The sequence below is a fragment of the Nomia melanderi genome, chromosome 14 (assembly GCF_051020985.1).
Source record: "Nomia melanderi isolate GNS246 chromosome 14, iyNomMela1, whole genome shotgun sequence".
In the NCBI taxonomy this organism is placed as follows: Eukaryota; Metazoa; Arthropoda; class Insecta; order Hymenoptera; family Halictidae; genus Nomia; species Nomia melanderi.
In genome coordinates this window covers 13,211,096-13,230,876 of record NC_135012.1, presented here as the reverse complement: position 1 = coordinate 13,230,876, position 19,781 = coordinate 13,211,096, and the positions used below count along the sequence as shown (strand labels likewise).

Sequence of the window (19,781 nt, the reverse complement as noted above, 5' to 3'; positions counted from 1 at the left end):
CGTCCTCTCGCCGTTCGAACGAACGCGAAACGGTCCAGACGAGCAACGGCGCGTTTCTTTCTGCCCAGGCTGAAGCCTGCGAAGCTGGACTAGAGCCGCAGGTCCTTCAAGAATGGCTGAAAGAATTGGACGGCAGGGAGGAGGACGCGCTGAACGAGCTTCTACACAAGGAGGTTCAGAAATGGACGCACAACTGCGTCGACGTAGACGCCCTGCAGAGACGAGTGGTACGTGCCGAGGAAACCTGTAGAATTCTCAGCAAAAAGGTTTCGGCTCTCCAGGCCGAGCTGCAGCAGCTCCAAGTCGAGAAACTGAACAATTACAACTTAGAGGATCGCGAGAAGGTGACGGTGCTCGGCGCTAAACAGTCGCCGAAAGTCTCGTCGAACGCGGAAGACGAGGGCATCAGCTCGTCGGAAAGGTCGAGCAGTCCGGAGAACACGAAGCATCAGTCGCGGGCCAACCATCAGAAGCACAGCTCGTCGCCGGACAACGACCAGGAGACCACCATAGACGACGTCATCGAGGAGCTCCGGATCATCGTCAAGGACGCGGAGGAAGAGTTCGGCGATCAGAGCCACGAAGAGAAGCGGATGGATCAGGATTCTTCCAAGGACAAGGTCTTCAAGAGTTCGGAATCTTACTTGCTCGACAGAGTGTTGAAGAGGGACCAACAGTCCGAGTCGAAGATTCCAAAATCGAACGCGGCCTCCACCGTCTCCCAAAGCGTGATAAAGGGTGAACAGGTGACTTACTTCGGCAACGATCGAGACTACAGCACAGACTCCGGCAGCGCTAGGCGTCTGAACGCCGACACGCGTAGAATCTCGAAATCTTCGGTTGAGGGCAGCGTGAAGATCGTGATAAAGGGACCCGACATCGAGGACGCCATCGTTCCGACCATACTGCATCCTCAACCGCCGAGGAGGTCGCCTCCTTGTTTGTCCACTATCATGGCGGTGAGGCACTGCGACTTCCCGGATCACGAGGAGACCTATAATTCCCACGACGAGGAGATTGAAGAGGAAACTCTGGGCGACGGTAGCGACTCGCTTCTCAGCGCTTCCCGGTTGAAGTACAACGGCAAGAACCAGACGTACGAGGAGCAGATGAGGAGCACCGACGTCGATCACTTCCAGAAGCAATCGAGGAACGAACTGGACGACGACAACGATAGCAAACTGAAGAAGAGCTTCGAGGATCTTCGGCACTTCGGCGAAAGCGACGCCAAGGACAAAAAGACGATTAGGAATTACGAAAGCTCGAGCAGGCTGAAGAGCACCGGGACCAACGACTCGAAATCGAGCGGCAGGCAAGAGGGTGGCTTCGTGCAGAGGCATAACTCGAAATACAGAAGCGAAGTGGAAAAGAGGAAGCTACTTCGCAGATCGACCAGCCACGATTACCTGGAATCGAACGCTTCGAGCCCGCGGTCAAGGAGATCCGGGCGAAGCAGAGTGGAGAGCCACATCAGGAAGTTCGAGAGTCTGAACTCGTTCGACGAGCATCGAAGTCTCCAGAGTTATGGAAGACCGGGCAGCTCCGAGAACCTGAGCAAGCCGGAGCATCAATTCTTCGAAGAGAATTCGAGAAATAGAATGCGCAGGTCCGAGTCTTTCCACCACGTCTCTCACGTCGCGAGGAAGGAACAATGCTCCTCGCGAGGAGGAAGCGACAGCGGATTGTTCTACGTCACGGATTTCAACCTGGAACCGTTGCTGACTCGAACACCGGGCTCCATCGAAGCGCCAAAGTCTCCCAGTTTGTTGACCAAGTCTCTGGACAGAATCGACGAGGGTCTCGACTCGATGGTCGACATAGTTATCACGGAGGAGAAGAGTCAATGGGACTCGGGCAAGCATCAGTCGAAGCCGAAGAAGTCTCGGGAGGACAGGCATCTGATCAGGTCGAAGTCGAGTAGGCTGGAGGACTCGAGAACCTGTTACGACCTGGAAACGAAGGGGAAGAAAGAGGATTCGCGAAGCAAACACCTGAAAAACGATGAATTTTATTCCGCGAACGTGAACAACAAGCAGCTACGAAACGACGAGCTGTACGAGGAGCAGAGAAATCATGAATGGAATTGTCAGAACGAATTGAATTCCGCTAAGAGGAACAGTGAATCGGAGTTTGATTGTACTCCCATGATACTGACGAAGAATGGGGTGAGACACAACTCGTTCAGCCAACACGAAAACATCGGCACCGGCTTCTCTAATAGGCCGAAAGATTCCGGAATATTCGCCGGGCGAACTTACGATACGTTTGGTCTCGGAAAGAATCGTTTCAACGCTGGGAAATATTCGGGAAACCAACAAATCAAGGAGAGCCCGGTTGGAAGGAGGAACACGACATCCTCCGCGGCCGGAAATCGTGGGAAAGTTACGGACGTTGTGTCGGGACTGTACTGAAATTAGTTTTGTAATAAGTACCTATGTAGATTTCGAATACTCCCGTCTCGAAACAACACTTCCGAGAATCAAATATATTTTTGTATGCGTTTTCGATACAAAAAACAGTCTTTTTACGAACGACATTCGTTCACCTCTTTAGATATTCGGTGCGTTTCATCTTATCGAGTTTTGAGAAAAAAAGAAAAATTAATATTGAAATTGACGTACGCGTATCGCTAAGTTTGCTCCACTTATCGCAATTACTCTACTCGAGCGCGATACTTGTATAAACAAAATTTAAGAGTCTAATATATATATATATATATATATATATTGGAGTTAATATTTCTGGTAATGCGATAAACATGTAATCGTTTCCATTACGGAGATAGTTGTTCGATGATTCGGAGTGTTATACGTTTTCGACGAATTGTGCAATATTACTTTCCATCACGTGTAATTACATCTTTATAATTATGTCGCGTTCAAATGAAGACTGTATAAACATTCAAGTAAACCTGTACAAAGCATAGATCAGGAAGCAGCAATAATTATAAAATAAGCGTACGAATTATCATCGTTGTAACGTTAAAAGAATATAGTTCATGGCCTTACTCATATGCCATTATTCTACGTGAAAGTTCTCCATTAACTTATTACTTTTAATATACATTCAAAACGGACCTGTAATTATGTTTACGATTTAATAAACTTGTTACCCCTATCTGTAATAAACGTATCATTCGTATACATTTACACAAATGGAAATTACATCTAAATATTTATTTCCGATTGACACAACAAACATAGAAAACAAGAGATACAAGAATATGTCTTTTACGTACGCAAAGGTTTTACACATAATTGCATATGTATATGTATATATATATGTATATATATATATATATACAATTTTTATCAATATTATAAAATCTGTCATATAATCCATTTTCTTAACCGCATTATATTATCGATGACTTATCTAGTAACTTGCATGTAATAAATATATTTGTCATTTCGTAATAACGAATATTAAATTACTTAATACTGAGAAACGTTCGATAAAATTCTGTAAAGATAAATTTCTTCACATGAAATGCACAAGTAAAATTTTCAGTCCATGGGAAAAAATCAAAATGAAATTTTTGAAATATAACAACGCTACTGTCTTTTAACTAGCTGTAGCATGCAACAAGGTCGTCGTGACTTCGCTAAGTTCTTGACACGAACGTCCATTCCGATGGATAACTTCACGATTGCCCAGCATTAAAGGTTCGTGCGATTTGTCGCGTGCTATTTCTAACAGCTGTTGCGATGCTTTCTCTGAAACACGAACAAAAATGGATATTTGACAGTGTAACAGGATATTTAATTATGTAAGTACACATGTATATATCTGTATCAAAACCTTGATGTGTTGATAACAAATATGATAATTCCTCTTGAGTAGAGATATATTGAAACTCTTCTCCACATGCTCCTTTCAACACTGCAATTACATCCGACCGAGGATTGTAAAAGTAGAGACCTTGTTTTCGATTATTAAATTCATTTATTAATGTTGCGATTCCCTGTGACAAAAGATATGTAAAGCACGATGGTAGTTGCTTACTCAACTGCGTATACATAATGATGTTGTGCCTAAGTATTTACTTTAGCAGCAGTAAAATCTGCACCCAACATATATCTGCAATCAACAACAACTGGTATTTGACTCGAACCCTGCTTTATTCCAGCATTACCAACTGATTTTTTAATAAAATCAACAGCAGGAAAATACAGGCTATTTCCTGGTGTTACCAAAAGGTACTCAGCTCCAGAAGTAGTCTGACACACACACACACACAGTATGAATTAATATAAAGATATGAAATGGAACAGAATAATGAATTGTATAGCATTAATGTAAGTTAGTACTTACAGTACATTCATCGACATGTATAGTTGGACGTGCAGAGGGATACAGTAAGAACATAAGATTTGTTCCCACACCCAATAATATTCCATATTCTACACCAATAAGAAGACAGAATAAAAATGTGACAAACATTGGAATCAAGTCCTTTTTGCTGGTCTTCCATATTAACTTCACTACTTCGTATTCAATCATATACATCACTGCGCAAATAATAACTGCTGACAAGGAAGCTGAGAAATGCATACTGTTAGAAAAATGCATAATCTTGATGTACAAGCATAAATAAGAAAGTAATCGTTAAGTTACCTTTGGGTATGAAGTAAAAGTATGGTGTTAGGAGACTCAGAGCTAACAATATCAACATTCCTGTATATAAACCACCCATTGGTGTCTTTACTCCGCTTGCATGGTTTACAGCAGATCTGCTGAACGAGCCAGTAACTGGCATTGCACTTGCACAAGACCCAAGCACATTACAAATTCCCAATGTTATTAATTCTTGAGTAGCATCTACTTTATCACCATTTGCAAATGCTTTTGCAATTGCCACATTAGCAAGTACCCCAATTATAGGAACCAATGCTATAGATGCACCTAATTCTGAACACATTCCAGTGAAGCTCAAGGTTTCGTTTCTAATTTGTGTAGAAAAAGGAGGTAACTTGAAAGATGGCAGACCCGATCTGACTGGGCCAGTGAGAATGAATGGAGAACCAGTTTCAGTCGATTGGAACTTGTATGCGATAGCAGAACAAACAATAACAATAATAGCATTTCTAGCTGTAGATATTAACCATACCATTTTTGTCAATCCCTTGTGATATTTATTTGGCTTTTCATTGGTGGAGCCAAATTTGATGTCTCTCATTTTCTATATAGTAAAAACAACACAATTAAAATCTACAATAAAATAGATTATAGTTGATAAGATTATATATGTTGATTACCCTAAACATCAACAAGACAGCAATACAAGAAAAACTCATTGCAGTATCCCACAGACTAGCCTTATGAATGTTTTTGGAAACTTTTGTTAAAGTGTCTAAGAATCCTTGGGAGGAGATCTTTAATCCTAGAAGTCCCTTGAGCTGAGAAGCCACAATTATTACCGATGTGGCAGAAGTGAAACCAACTGTGACAGGTATTGATATAAAGTCTATAAGTACTCCTACAACATTTTATAAAATTCATCAGACCATCCATACAAGTTGCACTTCTTAATTGTGTAACAACTATTCAATGTTACCTAAACGTAGAAAAGCCATTAAAATTTGTAAACAACCACACAAAAATGCAAGTAATATTGCAAAATCTGCATTTCTACCCTGAACATATTCATGAGTCATGAGTGCCATAAGTGCAGTTGGTCCAATTGTGATGTCTTTGCATGACCCAAATATTATATATACCATAGCTCCCATGAATGCAGAATAGAGACCATACTGTAATTTTATAATTTTATAAGTTCTATACGACCGAAATAGAAGAAGAATTAAAAATCACAACTTCACATAACATTTTTTTTTTAAATATTTCTGTGACCTGTGGTTCTAATCCTGCCAGTGTTGCATAAGCGAGTCCTTGCGGCATAACAGTAAGGCCGACGGTAATTCCAGCAATAGCATCACTTAAAAATTTTTCCGAATTATACGCTGGTAACCACCGAATGATCGGTATTCGTTTCTTAATAAATTTGTTCAGTTTGTCAAATTTCGATTGCCATTTCCGGTCTATCATATCGAGGGCCATTGTAAGTCGAGCACCTTTGGAAAAATATGAAATATTTGAAATTTTCAAATGAATAAGTTCTATGGCAATATCGAAAACTCGCGTCGATTAATGAACAATAGTTACATCAATGAAAAACGCGAAATATTTTTACCTGTGAAAGTTGGAACTTTCACCGTAACGCCGTAGCTTCTCACGGGCACGAATTCTTAGTTATACCGCGGTATCATAAATAAAAAAATGAAAAAAAATAAAAGAAAAACAGAAGTCTGTCTATGTTGACAGTATAAATACGCGTTTCGCGATACAGCGAGAAACTGAAAGAGACCAAAGCCTTTCGGCTGCTTATATAGTCAGGTAGAACGCGAATTTTATCTCACATTAGCGGAGGAAAAGTAGTGGCTAGCCTTCATACTTTTTGTACAAATCGTGAACAATACACATTCTTCGCGAATATAAAGAACATAAATGTAGATAGACAATCGCGGGGCTCCCCTAATTCGATGATTAAAAATATTGACGAAAACAATTTTATCGTTCCGATGACAAAAACAGAAGGAAGAAGGAATAATCGTCGAGAGAAATTTCAAGAAAAGAAAGGGAAAAAGAAACGAAAAGAAATCGTAGAACGAGGCGAGCAGAAATTCAAAAGAGAAAATTAAAATTCCTGAGTATAATTACTTAGCTGGTGTAATAGGGTTGTTCTAATTTTTTTCTTGCATTCTCGACCCCTTTGGCGTGACAAAAATTGCAATTGGCACACGTGAGTTAGCCAAGTGTGTTAACCTTCGTGTCACTTCAATAATTGCATAATCTGAACGCATAAAATTCACAGGTTTAATTTCACCGGTGTTTAATGCTACATCGAGAGAACGTAGTCTTTTTGTTGTTTTACGAATCATTGAACACTTGGCCTGTTAAGGCACAATATATTTCCCAACATCCTCCGAGCGCCGTTTATGTTGATCGGTTTTATTAAAGGGCCATAGCTACTTGACCTATCTCACTGATAAGTATCGTGTGCGTGTTTGGGGAAAAAAAACAGCACACAGTTAGATTAGTCAAGGGTTTTACGCCTCTGTGTGTAGTAATTAACTTCGTGTACTAACACAATCGTCGCAAAGGAAATGCACAGCTAATTTATAGCATAAGTAATACGATAATATGTTTCCTGTTCGAATGCATGATATCGCACAGAACAAACCATCAATTAACTTCACGAATTTCGTCGGTATGAGTCATTTTCATCGTAAAGACGCCGATTAAATTTATAGACTGGCATAACCTGTTTCGTATGCTAACACAATACCTTACTAATTACGACCGTTTCATAGAAAATTTGTAACCGAAAATTATGGACGCCAGATCGTAAGCCGTTCAACAAGGAAAATTAGAACGAATACACGCGCCGACCAGGTTCTGGCCATAAACTGAACTTGGGAACCGGCATTTCGCTATGGATAGTTTCGAAGAAAAGTGCAGTTCGCACGTTTGTCAATAGAGGGACTGCATTTCCTTGGTGCAGTCGGTAATTTAGAACGAATAAATCCGGTTCGTTGGCTCGTCGAGCCACAACCAATAATTTTACCGTATTTGAGAATGTCCTTTAAAGGATGCTTTATTTGAATTTTATAAACCTACCGATCCCACCGATTATTCCCCGTTTAACGTATAACGTTGCATTTACGCCGCGTAACATCTTTGGAACCATTTCACGAATAAATGGGTCGTGAAAAATTAATTATTTTTCAATTCACCGTGAAGATTTTTCATCTGTTTGCACTTGCGCATCCTCCCGTTCATCAGTATTATGGCGACCTTTATGGTGGTCGGTCATTCTTAATATCTTTGGATTGAACCAGAGTACGTTCCTGCAACAGATTTTCATTTAATATTTCGAGCACCGTTAAACATTTAAGCATACGGTAAACTGGTCAAATTATCATTCCCGCGGATAGCTGTGAAATTATATTACTGACCCAAAAATTTACCTACAAATGTTGTAGTTATCCGATACCAATTGCGCCGTAAATATATTTTATTGTCATTGTTTTCGGTTCTTACGTTAATTAAGTTCCATACGCGTTTAAGACGATTAGTCGAGCACAGTGACTGTTTTGTTGTATTTGTTTTCTTATTGCTCGTCGAAGCAACTGAAATTTTGACGTAAAATCAGAAAATTTAAGACAGAGGATTTCTATTATTTGCTTCTTAATACGTGCTAACGGTTCACCATTTTATGTTTAACAGTGCCTATTATAATTAATTCTAATTCTTCTTACAATTGTACTTTACATTGTTCTACTATTTGAAGCATCTTAAGTGTAACATTGCTGTACCTTACATTTTATTTTCCATCTAGGATATCTTTAGGTAGTTATATTTTGTTGTAATTGTGCTCAGGTTTTTGTAACTGCATTTATAATAGGTAATAATGGATTCCACTGATAAAGATTTAAAACAAAAATACGATGTAGAGCAGATGGCCGTAATAGGCAAGATGCATAATATGCAATGGCTGAAAAGTAATTCTCAGTTATCAGGCCAGTACGTTTATATCTGTTTTTACACATTTTAGTTTATTACCGTTATATTATTTTGCTATTTGTTTCTTTTATTTTGAACTTTAATAAAATATTTTGTGCAGACTAATAAAAAAAACATAGTTTCTTTATCGATATTAAATGTGCTTCTAATGTCAAATAATATTATGATCTATTTTGTTGCTCATAAGAGGATAATTCTGTCAAAACATCATTTGTGTCAATATATGGTTGACTGTTCTATGGCCAAGGAAAAGATAAAATGTTAAAAGTAAATATGTAAATCTCTTCTAATGTTCTCAAATTATTTCTGTATTGTAGCACAAACGTGTTTCCACATGAGAAAGAATTAATAAGTAATCTATTGAAAACTAAATCAACCGAAGAAATACAACAAAGTATCAATGTTGTTTCAAATGAAGATGTTTGGAATAATCCTGAGTTAAAAAACAATGATTGTATTATGAGTGAAAATATAGATAATAACAACATTATTACAAATAATAATACACTTGAGTCTACTTTGAAAGTTATCGAGCTGTCTGATAAAAGTATTATGGAAACTGCATGGAATGAAGACGTCAATATAAATAGTACTTTATTTCCAAATTCTCAATCTTTAGTTGTTCAAAGACTAGATAAGCAAGAGGCAATGAATATGAATTTGCAAGAGAATATTGTTACTGTTCAATTGGAGCACCTTAGACTTAAGGAAGAAGAGAAAAGTAAATCTGAGGAGTCGTATAACGAATCTTCTAACAAATGGTAGGTAAAAGATTAATTTTAATGATTACATCTTATGAGTTATATGGTGCATTGTTCGTATAATTATTAGGGATCCTATTCATCGTAGTATTCCTGACTCAACAAAGTCAGATACCGATGAAGGTAATCGTGTTACTTCAAAGCAATGTCATGATAACAATAATAACAATGCAAAATCTAAAGCTCAACCTACATCTGAATCAAAGAGAGGTATGCAAAAAGCAACTACAAAGATTAATATTAATAAATCTAATGATCAGAAGATCAAAAAGCAATCAGGTGAGATTCAAACATCTCGGAATTAATCTGGCAACATTCCTAAGTTATTGTTACAACAAAAGAGTGTTTCTTTACTTGCAGGAAGTAATGTAAAAGAGTCTTGGACTGTTACGAAACAAAGTTCCAAAGATCAAGATGATTCATTAAATTTATATAAAAGTGATAAAACATCAACTTCTAGTACAGACTCGAGGAAGATATCCGTACCTGCAATGTCTAAGTTTCATGATAAATGTAGCAAAGTGAATGGATATAATAGACAATTAATTATGGGAAAAGGGACACAAATGAAGGAGCAACAGTTTTCTAAACAACATTTTTCTACGTTCAATGAATGTGGTAGTAGAAGCAAATCTATGGAAGGACTAGATGAAAAAAATAAATCTCAAAAAAAGAGTAACGAGGTAGATGAAATAAGGAAGTCTCACAAAGTTCAAATAACTCGCACTCAGTCGCATAATAATCAATATAATAGAAACAAAGCATCCATAAAGTCGCAACAGCAGTATGTAAGGGATACGACTAAACTGGAGGAAGAAAATTCTATTAATCACGTGTCTGGTTTTAATAATAATATTAGTGCAACTAATTCAACTGAGAATGGATCAAAGAAAAAATATGAAATAAGTAAGAAAATAAGCGATACGAGACTTACTCGCGGTACAAAACAACGGGGAATGTAAACGATTTTTATGTTTCAGAATGCAGTATGAACGAAAGAATGATAGGCAAATCATCAGGATCTGTGTCTTGTAGAAGAAGTTACCAAAATTTATCTCACACGAAGACTACTACCGATCGGAATCTAAAAGATGATCAGGGGTGTATACAAAAAAACAAGAAAGACTCTCACGTTTATAGGCGTTCTTCAGGCACTTTTCAAACATTTTTCAAAGATTCGAGTGGGAAAGAGAAACCAGACGACTATAAAAAATACGTTACAGATAATTCAACAAAGGATTATAAAATAAATCAATTCGATGGCTCAAAAGTAACAGTATATTCGCATAAGGCAGCTAATGGTGCTAGTAATACTAAGACTGATACATCAGATTCAACTACTGTAAATAATGTACAGTCCATTAAATCATTGAATTCTTGTTCAAATAGTACCAAAGATCCTGCTATTGTAAATGCACCTGTTCATATATCACAAGAATCACAAATATTGCAAGCTTCTTGTAATGGAACTGAAGTACAATTCGCAAAGACTGAACAAGATCATACTAGTATTAATAATAGCAGTAAGATGAGCACTGGTAACCCGGAAGCAAAGTCGGTGAAATTTTCTGATAATGTTCAAGAAGTTAATACAGTTCATTCTGTATCGTCGTCGTCGCATCCTCATAATATTATTCAGTCTCATAAAATCACTGGAAATTCGTATTACTCTGATTTACAAACTTTACCTAATTTAAGCAACACTCAACAAATGGAGAATCATCAGAGTGTACAAAGTAAGAGTTACTTCGATAATGCGAATGCTCAGTACGCAAACGCACCAGTCGCTATTCAAAATTCTGAGAGGAACTTGTATTTGCTGGATGTGGCGCATCAGCAGAAACCGGATCAGGTGTCGCACGTATCTCCCCAAGGTGTATCTGCGCACAATAACTGCAACCCAGTTATGCCAATGGGAAATGGCTTACCCTATCATAATATGTCCCCAGTCTACTTAAATCAATACAGTAACGCGCAGAACGTACCGAGGAAAACGGCTGAAAATACTATAGTCTCTCACAGCGCATTAGTACCAAGTACTTCTTCGTATACTATGGAGAATCAGAACATTATGCAAGGTGAACCTTCCAACATTCTCATGCATAACACTCAAACCTCTGTCTTACCGCCGTCTGGTTATCAAAATCATCCTGTACTTGCCCAGCATAATCAATGGAATTTATCGCTTCCAGATATGTTGCTCTTCGGAAACGTGATGAATTCTGCGCATCCGTTGAACATGCAAATGCAGAACTCCCGACACGTTTGCGGCACAGATTTCAATAATATTCAACAAGCAGGTTACATGCAGCCTCCGTTGTTTTACGTGCCGCAGTTGTGCATGCAAGGCTGGAACCCGATGGTGCAGTACCCGGCTCCGTTGTACCAAAATTCTCCGTTCACCAATTGCAATACGTACCCTAATCAAGTGTTGCCGTCGAACACCACGACGGACACTATCAATTGCTCTGCGCCGACGTCTATGCAGAACAACCCGTACAAGCAGTTCCAGCAGATGCAACAACTGGAGAGCAACCCGACGTTTACTGTGCCGATGAAGTTGGACAATTACTTGGGGAACATGCAGGGGAGCAAATCGAACGTCAGGATGAAAGACAACGGGATGGACGTTCACGCGAGAGCCGGTCAGTATCGCGTTCCCTTGGCGAACGAGTATCAGAACTGTACCCAGGATGGGCAGGTAACAGTACCGTTCTCGTACGGTGTCACAATGGACTCCGTGGTAAGGAATGGTCAGGCGAACATGCATATGCAACTGAATCAGAAGTATGCGCCGCGCGCTACCGGCAATTATCAAAGAATGCCGGAGCCTTGTTCAGTGTTCCTAAACAATCAGGAGCCCGGCAACAGGAAAGATGACGTGTCGAAAAACGATTCCGACTGTATACCGCCGATGGTCTCGCCAAGGGAATGCATGTACTACGGAGTGAACTATGCCAGAAAGCAAGATAATATTCAGAGCCCGTCTCTGCATTCGGAGGCGAAGCAAATAGCGTACATGGCCAGCATTAATTCGTCACCCTACGTTCCTCAGTTCCACAAGAACGGAAGTTACCACGCGTCCCCGAAAGAGCTCGCGTCGCGGGCAACACTGGGCCGTGGGATACGCAAATCGATGGATCAGTAAAACCATAGGAACAGTTAACGGGCGACGGTACCGCATACCCATAACCTATAATCTTGTTTTCGATCTAGATCGTTGCAATTACACCGTACAAAATCGTTGCACATTATTCATCTTACGGTTCTTTGTCCGTTCGTATCATCGTTATATCTTTATACATGTACAAGCGTATCGTGAACGATATGAAAGTTTTTTAATCGATCTACTTCAGACGCATCTTCACGTACTTTTTATATATGTATATATACATATATATATATATAAATATAAATATAAATATATGTATATATATGTATATGTATAGATGTTCCGCATCAAATTAGATGATAGATTTTTTCAAAGTTGAGAAGCTTTAAAGGAATTTTACGATACTGTAACTGCCAATTACGCGATAGCCTCGTCTTGTTCTTTCCTATGGTAACACGTGTGAAAGTAGCAGATCTATTTTCTAGATTCTCTTCAGATATTTCTACCAGTCAGTCTAAACCTTAGATGATCGATGTTACTCGTTACACGGATTCCGTAGAAGGTATCTTTTTCAATGTTATATCGGGCGCTTCGTATTCTCGGGGTACAGAAAGTTTTTCAGTTCCTACGATCGAAAGTATTATACGACGGTGTAGCGTTTTATTTCGTGCCACGGAAAAATTTCGTTTGGTTCTTTTGTTTTCGTTTCCTTAAAGAGAGATGGACAGCACACAGAGAGAGAGAGAGGAAGGAAACTGTTCGCGCGCGCGACACGCGTGGAGTTACCGTTAGCGATCGTAACTCGAAGAGTCACGAATCAAACAAGTCTGACGAATTTCATTTAATTCTCGACCCGACGGCGAGAGATCATTTTTCTTTCATTGATTTCCCTTCTATTTCTTCGTCCCTCTACTGGTTCAGAGGCAAAAGCATTTTATACGGCGATTTATTTTTGTTTAAATATTACGTGTATTGTTAAGAAATACCATATAGTTTATTTTTCGAGGACTTACAAGTTTTTACAAAGTAAAACACGAACTTGCCGTAGCTGGTAGATGTTATATAGACTAATTAGAATATATCCTTTTCCCTTGACATATTCATATTCTGGTATGCATTTATAACCACACAGTATTATTCCTTCATTCGTATTGAGAATTTGCACGCGTCAATAGAGTCTCTTTGAAAATAGAAGAAGAAGAAGAAGAAGCAAGTAATTTTTCATATGGATCTATATCATTACTGGTAAAAAGTTACAAAAAAAAAAAAATATACGAATTATTATACAATTCATATATAATCGTAAATACGTGTTAATGTTCATTACGATTTTATACGATATCGTTGATACTCCTATAACTCGATTTTCGATATGTATTGAAGAAAAAAAAGAGAGAAAACGCGAGGAGGAAAAAAAAAAGAAGTGAAATGCAAAATTCTAGGAATGTTTCCCGCACTGTACTATGCATCGGTTGTCGATTTCTTCGACCGTTTCTTCGGTAAATCGTTTTCGGTTTGTCGATCGCCTCAGAGTTTCGTGCTCGCGTGCTCGTCCCTCGGCGGGGCGTCGGGCTTTACGTTCGTCACGTCTATTAATTCCGCGTTGAACTCCAGGACCCTTTTGCTCATACTGAACTCCTTCAAAATTGCCACGAGCTCCGCGTCCGTGTAAACGACCGGTATGATTTCCTCGGACAGCGACTGGACGCTCCGCAACACCTCCGCGGACGGCCGTAGCATTATCAGCCTGTGATTTTTTCCCTTGAAGTCGTTTATCACCGTATTCAAGCCCTGCGAAACGCGAACAACAGAAATAAATGCACACATTTCCGGCGGAAACGAGGAAATCTGTTCGGATTGGTCCTGAATCTTGCATCTGCTAGCGGTAGTTGAATTTGAATTTCCTTAATACGACGCTAGAGAGACACGCTATGCGTATTTATATTATATACGAGTTCTAACCGTTAAACAATAGACACGTAGCTCGATGAAAAAGGTAAAAAAAAGAAAAAGATATGCTCGGAGAGGTAAAATCCAGGACGAACGGTGCGTTAATAGCGTTGCACGTATTTACATGCGCCGCGGTGAAATCAATTTTATCGATATGCTTGCAGTCTAGCACGACGATTTTCGAGTTCTTAAAGGTTTTCAGTAGCTTTTGCTGATCGTCGGCCAGATTCTCCAACAGGTATATCCTCAGGTAATCTACCGCTGGGAAGAGCAGCCCGGCGCTGGGTCGCACGAGGATGTAACTCGCCGCGGGAGTCTGCGTTGACGGGAGATTCATTAGTTAACGAATAAATAAATGAGTAAATAAAATAAATAAATAAATAAACAAACAAACTAAATGAATAAATAAATAAATTAATAAATCAATAAATTAATAAGTAAAGGAAATATTTTCAAAATAGCAACTTCTAAAACTCTTCGTCGATGATTGTTATGTATTTACATTTCTGTATTCGATATATATTGTCGGCCTGGCGTTGAAATAAATTAATATAGCCAGATCAATCGTCACCCCTATTAAAATTCCCAGCTCGACACCGGCGAACAAGCACGCGAAGAAAGTGGCGAAAGTTGGAATCAGATCCCGCTCTGAAATTATTCGAACGTATTATTTCGTTTCTTCGATCGCGCCGCTTTCTTCGATCGGCTACTCTACTCACTGCTGCATCTCCAGATCGGCCTTATTATCTTCACCTCGACCATGAATATTACCGCGCTGATTATAACAGAGCTCAGCGTCGCTCTCGGGATGTAGTAAAAGTACGGCGTGAGCAGGCTTAAAGCGAGGATGACTAGAATACCTGCAACCGATTCGACATTTTTACCTCTGATTTTCCCTCTGATCCTTCATCCCGCCGAGTTCCGGAGAACTCCCCTCACCCGTGTACACGCCGCCCAAAGGTGTCCTCACGCCGGAGGCATTGTTCACCGCGCTCCTGGAAAAGGAACCGGTCACGGGAATGGAGTGGCAGAAGGAACCTGCTATGTTGCACAGGCCGAGGGTGAGCATTTCTTGGGTGGCGTCGAGAGTTTGGCCTCGCGCTGCAATACGATTCGTCAGTTTTTTCTACCGAACCTCGCGGTTCCTCCGCTGGGAATTCTCCACGAAACTTACAGAAGGCCTTGGCAATCGCGACGTTCCCAATGATCGATATCAACGGGACGATGAGGATACCGGTGCCCAGGTTCTTGCACATGTCCACGAAAGTCTCGGTCTGGTTACCAACGGTCCTCGAAAATGCCGGTGGCTGGACGGACGGCAAACCCGCCTCGATGTGCCCCGTCAGGACGAACGGTGCCCCACCTCGGCTCTCGTAAACGTATGAAATCACCGCGCACAGAATGACGACGATAGCGTTCCTGCCGGTTCCCAGGAACCAGATGGACTTTTTCAGTATTCGGTTCGAGACCTTGGCGTCTTTCAGTTTCTGAAAAACGATTTTCCTTTTTCTTCGCCTAACAACTAAATAGCTCCGCTCGCGTGAACGTCCGCGGCGAATTACCTTCAGGGTCAACAAAGTTAGAATGCAGCAGCAAGACAAGATCAGGTCAGGGATCCTGGTCTTGGCGATGTTGTTGACCAGCTCCGTCCAAATTTCGATGAAACTTTCCCCGTGGATCTTCAGGCCGAGCAAACTTTTGATCTGGCTGCAGGCGATGATGATGCTCGTCGCGGACGTGAACCCGGACACCACTGGGATCGAGACGAACTCGACCAGGAATCCTAATCGCAGTATCCCGAGGACGATGGTAACGCATCCCGACAGGAAGCACAGTAGGATCGCGTACTCGGGAATACCTCTGGAAAATACCGCGTCGAATAGGAAGAAGAGTGTGTTTAAATGATTAAAAATCAATAATTTTTCAGAGAATCGAAAGGATTTTCGCGTAACTTCCAACGAAGACGCGAGATGCTTCGAGTTCGAGGCGCGTTACCAGTTCGCTGAAAGAAAAACGGTCGCTCGCTTTTCGTTAGACCTAAAAATTAGATCATCTTGTTGACCCTGTTCTAGAAATTCACGGGCTGCCTCGTTTTCGTTAAGAATCTCTCAATTGCGTGGACCGACGGCGCGATAATCGCGGCAAGGGCCATCCTTTCAGCCGTCGTTGAATCATATTGCCCGTCGCAATTGCCGGCAATTAAGGATACGACCGAAACCGCCCATCACGGTCGTCCGTTCTCAGGCTCGGCTCCGAGTCTCTTCCGTTTAAAGTCCGAAATTTCGCCTCTTACCTCGCGTAGGTGTACGTCAGCAGCGAGATCAACGCGGTCGGGCCAATATTGACTTCTCGGCAAGTACCAAAAACAATGTAAACGAAGCTGCCCGCGAACGCGCTGTACAGCCCGTACTGGGGCGTCAATCCTGCCAGTCCGGCGTAGGCGATCGCCTGGAAGCAAAGAGGAGGACACGCGAGTAGAGAGACGTGTTCCCGGCGATCGGACTAGATCGGATAAGTAACATTTCGATAACCCGCGTCGCAGGAATGACATTGTGTAGCGTGGAAAGTACCTGAGGTATTAAGGTCAGGCCAACTGTCAAGCCAGCAACTAGGTCACCCAGCGCGTCTTTCGGCTTGTAGACCGGTAGCCATTTTAGAACCGGCACTCTGCTCTTCAGCAGCTTCTCGAAGCTGAACCCCGTCATCTTTCTGCCTCCGGCGATTGGACGTGTCTCCCTTCGCGTCTCTCTCTCTATATCATCGCGTCCGATTCGGAGTCCTGAAACCACACCGAAGCACACGACCGTTGACGAGAGGATGGTTCCGGTAATCGACCGAGCGCCGTTCGATCAGCGGAGATTTTTCTTATGCAACCGGCGTAGTCCCATTAAGCGAGCGCGCGTCGTCGTTTCGATTCACGATCGGCGAAACGAGCTGGCAATTAACGGTTCTTTCAACGGACAATTAGCGAGTGATTTTCGACGGCGAGTAGGTGTACGAGTGTCACCTGATCGCTTGCCACGTGAGAGCAATGCGGACACGTGATATTATCCTGCTTCCTGGTAGCGGCGCGTAACAGTCCCGCATATCTCGACTGCCTGAAAGATTCGCGATTATCGGCCGGAAAACATTTCATGCTGGAACATCGATGATCCAGCGCGCACTGTCCACTCTACGATCTTGTCAACTTGCTTTCTCTTTTTTGTCGCAGCTCGTTTTCCCGCGGGTTTCGATGTTTCCACGCGACGGAATCCTCGCGCGCTAATCGCGGCCGATGAGAGAAGTCTTCCACGCTGACTGAGCCTTACCGATTTGATGCGTCGCCCCGTACCTGCTCTATACACTGATTAAATCTACAGCTGTTTCACACGTGCCCGAGCCTCCCTCCACTTGGCGAACCTGCTGGTAAGTAAGTATGTAAGTACTGGTACTACTACGCCGGCCAGGATGCGAACGCATGCGTCGCTCCTCTCCTAAACGATCGCTGGGTTTGGCGAACGCGAATTACAGCTAATTCACCGACCAATTTGCTCTCTTTTTCTAGCTCCCGTATCCGGGTTACGCGGCATTCTTCGGCATCCTGTTCAGCGTTTTCGACGCTCTTTTGGACCAGCGTCGACGCGAAGAACCAGCGTACAAAAGAAACCAAAGGAAAATGAGAAGGAATCTAAATGAACCGTGTATACAGATAATTATTAGTGCAAGGACGAATGTTGGTGAGAATGAGAACGTTGTTATGTAACCTTGATTGGCTATAATGTAATTAGAAAATAAAAGAACGTTTGAAAGAACTTCTGCTGTATTTCAAGAGTGAACCCAATCCCATCTATCTTACGAGTCACTCTCAAGCGTAAAAATCGACGGGCTTCGAGGAGCACGGTAGAAATTGAAGGAAAAATTCCTGGTTTAATTAACAATCGACTCGTCCGTGCAATTAAGGAGTCGCGTGACGAAAAGCTTGTTCTTCTCGGAACTTTCATTTAGCTAGAAAGCACAGGCGTATCAGTGGAGCGCGGGATTTCACAACGAAAGCACGCGGAAAGACGTTCGCTCGGATGTCCAAGAGAGTAAAAGTGATCGAGGATCCGTGTCGCGGCGACGATCGCTCGCGATAATCGTTTACTGCTCTCGCGAGACGCGACAAATCGAAACAAACGGCGCGCCGCGTGGAAAGCGAGCCGGCTCGCGTAAACTTTTCATTCTTTTCCGCTGGAACTCGATCGGCGTTATCAAGGAACGCGGATTTATTACCGAGACACTCCGTTTCCGTTCGAGTCCTTTTTGCCATCGCGCTGCACCAGTTTTTCTCTCTCGGACTTCACCGTACCGTTGAAATTCTCAACGTGTGTGGAGCTGTAGCTTGTACGTCTGTAAATTACAAGGCCACACCGTGTTCTTGGATGACGACGTAGTTTGCATGCCAACGTCGCGCGGCTACGATAATACGCACGCTCCAAAAATCAAACAGATACTTTCTATGCCTCGCGAACGGGAATACTGCGGAACTTTCGGTGTAATATTCGCGATTACTCCTGCTGACCGTTCGAACGGTGTACTGGTTCACACGAGCGATGTCGACGTGCCGATGAAATATGAAATGTTTCTGTATAATTGGAAGATAAGGGGCAAAGGCTGTGACTTATCGAGTTGAATTATTCTAAACCGCGAAGACCACGAGGCAAAATACACCTGTAGTACGTTTAAACGTCGGACATGCAAATGCATTGTTCTTTTCCGCCTAATGTTGACACAGCTTGAATCGCATCGTCTTTCGTACGATCGTAACTCAATTAAGGTTCGACAGGCAAGCGAGAAATATTGTTTGACGAGGCACGATGACGATGAAGTGGCATTGGAATCGATGAATCAACGGTATTTATAGAGTTCCGGATGAAATTCGATTCCTGGAGAACCTAGGAGAGTCAATAAACGCTGGGAATCCTGGAAGTTTCGATCACCTTACGTTAATCTTCTAGACTCGCTAATTCCCTGTCGGTGTCTCGCTCGATTTAAGCTTTTCTACTTGCTCGTGTTTGCCCAACCGCCTCGCACCGCGATTGTTTGCAAATGTAATCCGGACGCCTAAAAATACTTGCGGTTGACTGTTCGGGACAATCGACTGTTTGAAAACGTGGCAAGTTCAGGGGCACATCCTGTTTCGTAAGAGCCTGTTACGTCGTGTCAAACAAAAAAAAATAGAAAAAACGAATATTCTCTACGAATACTGTGAAATTCCACGTAACAACGTTCTTTTAAAACTAATTATATAATGGCTACTTTTTTAACTATAGCGTACTGCAATATAATTTTTCCGTATCTATATATTAAATTAAGTAGTTTTTAAACTTCGCATTAAAGTATAACACTTCTAC

General features: G+C 41.6%; 4 protein-coding genes across 18 annotated transcripts in view; 2 read left to right on the top strand and 2 right to left on the bottom strand.

Annotated features, from left to right (window-relative positions):
• mwh (multiple wing hairs) overlaps positions 1–3,218 on the top strand; it is a 44,698-nt gene extending 41,480 nt beyond the window's left edge. Inside the window, exon 6 of one of the 2 annotated variants that reach the window (XM_031981374.2) lies at positions 69–3,218. In XM_031981374.2, coding sequence (XP_031837234.1) covers positions 69–2,411 — 2,343 coding nt within the window. In that variant the 3' untranslated portion in view covers positions 2,412–3,218. The remainder of the gene's footprint in view (positions 1–68) is intronic. The other variant, XM_031981375.2, reaches the window with a different exon arrangement.
• A 77-nt stretch (positions 3,219–3,295) lies between these two features.
• Positions 3,296–7,522, bottom strand: LOC116429015 (sodium-independent sulfate anion transporter). Of its 5 annotated transcripts, XM_076373505.1 has the most exons (10): positions 7,149–7,522; positions 6,721–7,045; positions 5,854–6,074; positions 5,558–5,753; positions 5,259–5,479; positions 4,618–5,182; positions 4,315–4,541; positions 4,047–4,220; positions 3,802–3,964; positions 3,296–3,716 (listed from the first exon to the last, which is right to left on the bottom strand). In XM_076373505.1, exons 3-10 carry the CDS (start codon positions 6,058–6,060, stop codon positions 3,565–3,567), a joined length of 1,905 nt encoding a protein of 634 aa, XP_076229620.1. In that variant the 5' UTR covers positions 6,061–6,074; positions 6,721–7,045; positions 7,149–7,522; the 3' UTR covers positions 3,296–3,564. The 5 variants fall into 5 exon arrangements, with proteins under 5 accessions (XP_076229620.1, XP_031837236.1, XP_076229621.1 ...); XM_031981376.2 differs by having other exon boundaries at positions 6,721–7,522; XM_076373506.1 differs by lacking the exons at positions 6,721–7,045; positions 7,149–7,522 and adding an exon at positions 6,194–6,711.
• Positions 7,523–7,679: 157 nt separating this feature from the next.
• On the top strand, positions 7,680–13,554 carry LOC116429044 (uncharacterized). Its single transcript, XM_076373493.1, is given in 6 exon segments — positions 7,680–7,902; positions 8,443–8,586; positions 8,904–9,347; positions 9,418–9,626; positions 9,708–10,300; positions 10,303–13,554. Coding segments are annotated over 5 exon segments (3,552 nt in total). The 5' UTR covers positions 7,680–7,902; positions 8,443–8,473; the 3' UTR covers positions 12,496–13,554.
• A 137-nt stretch (positions 13,555–13,691) lies between these two features.
• Positions 13,692–19,518, bottom strand: LOC116428972 (sodium-independent sulfate anion transporter). 10 transcript variants are annotated; one of them, XM_076373498.1, is made up of 11 exons: positions 18,661–19,104; positions 17,598–17,808; positions 17,417–17,503; positions 16,980–17,188; positions 16,703–16,857; positions 15,584–16,269; positions 15,349–15,510; positions 15,129–15,269; positions 14,912–15,057; positions 14,534–14,725; positions 13,692–14,250 (listed from the first exon to the last, which is right to left on the bottom strand). In XM_076373498.1, exons 4-11 carry the CDS (start codon positions 17,112–17,114, stop codon positions 13,987–13,989), a joined length of 1,881 nt encoding a protein of 626 aa, XP_076229613.1. In that variant the 5' UTR covers positions 17,115–17,188; positions 17,417–17,503; positions 17,598–17,808; positions 18,661–19,104; the 3' UTR covers positions 13,692–13,986. The 10 variants fall into 10 exon arrangements, with proteins under 10 accessions (XP_076229613.1, XP_076229617.1, XP_076229612.1 ...); XM_076373502.1 differs by lacking the exons at positions 17,417–17,503; positions 18,661–19,104 and adding an exon at positions 19,368–19,497 and having other exon boundaries at positions 17,718–17,808; XM_076373497.1 differs by lacking the exon at positions 17,417–17,503 and having other exon boundaries at positions 17,718–17,808.
• Positions 19,519–19,781: the final 263 nt, after the last annotated feature.

Bases quoted from the DNA above. Each gene is read 5' to 3' on its own strand.
- LOC116428972 (XM_076373495.1), bottom strand. From the start codon at position 18,697: ATGGCAAAAAGGACTCGAACGGAAACGGAGTGTCTCG. The intron at 16,270-16,702 runs GTAAGAGGCGAA...GGTATTTTCCAG, and splicing joins CTGACGTACACCTACGCGAG to AGGTATTCCCGAGTACGCGA. The intron at 14,251-14,533 runs GTAAATACGTGC...CGCGTTTCGCAG, and splicing joins TTGATTTCACCGCGGCGCAT to GGCTTGAATACGGTGATAAA.
- LOC116429015 (XM_031981376.2), bottom strand. From the start codon at position 6,060: ATGGCCCTCGATATGATAGACCGGAAATGGCAATCGAAATTTGACAAA. The intron at 5,754-5,853 runs GTCACAGAAATA...ATAAAATTACAG, and splicing joins TGGCAGGATTAGAACCACAG to TATGGTCTCTATTCTGCATT. The intron at 5,480-5,557 runs GTAACATTGAAT...AAAATGTTGTAG, and splicing joins AATGGCTTTTCTACGTTTAG to GAGTACTTATAGACTTTATA.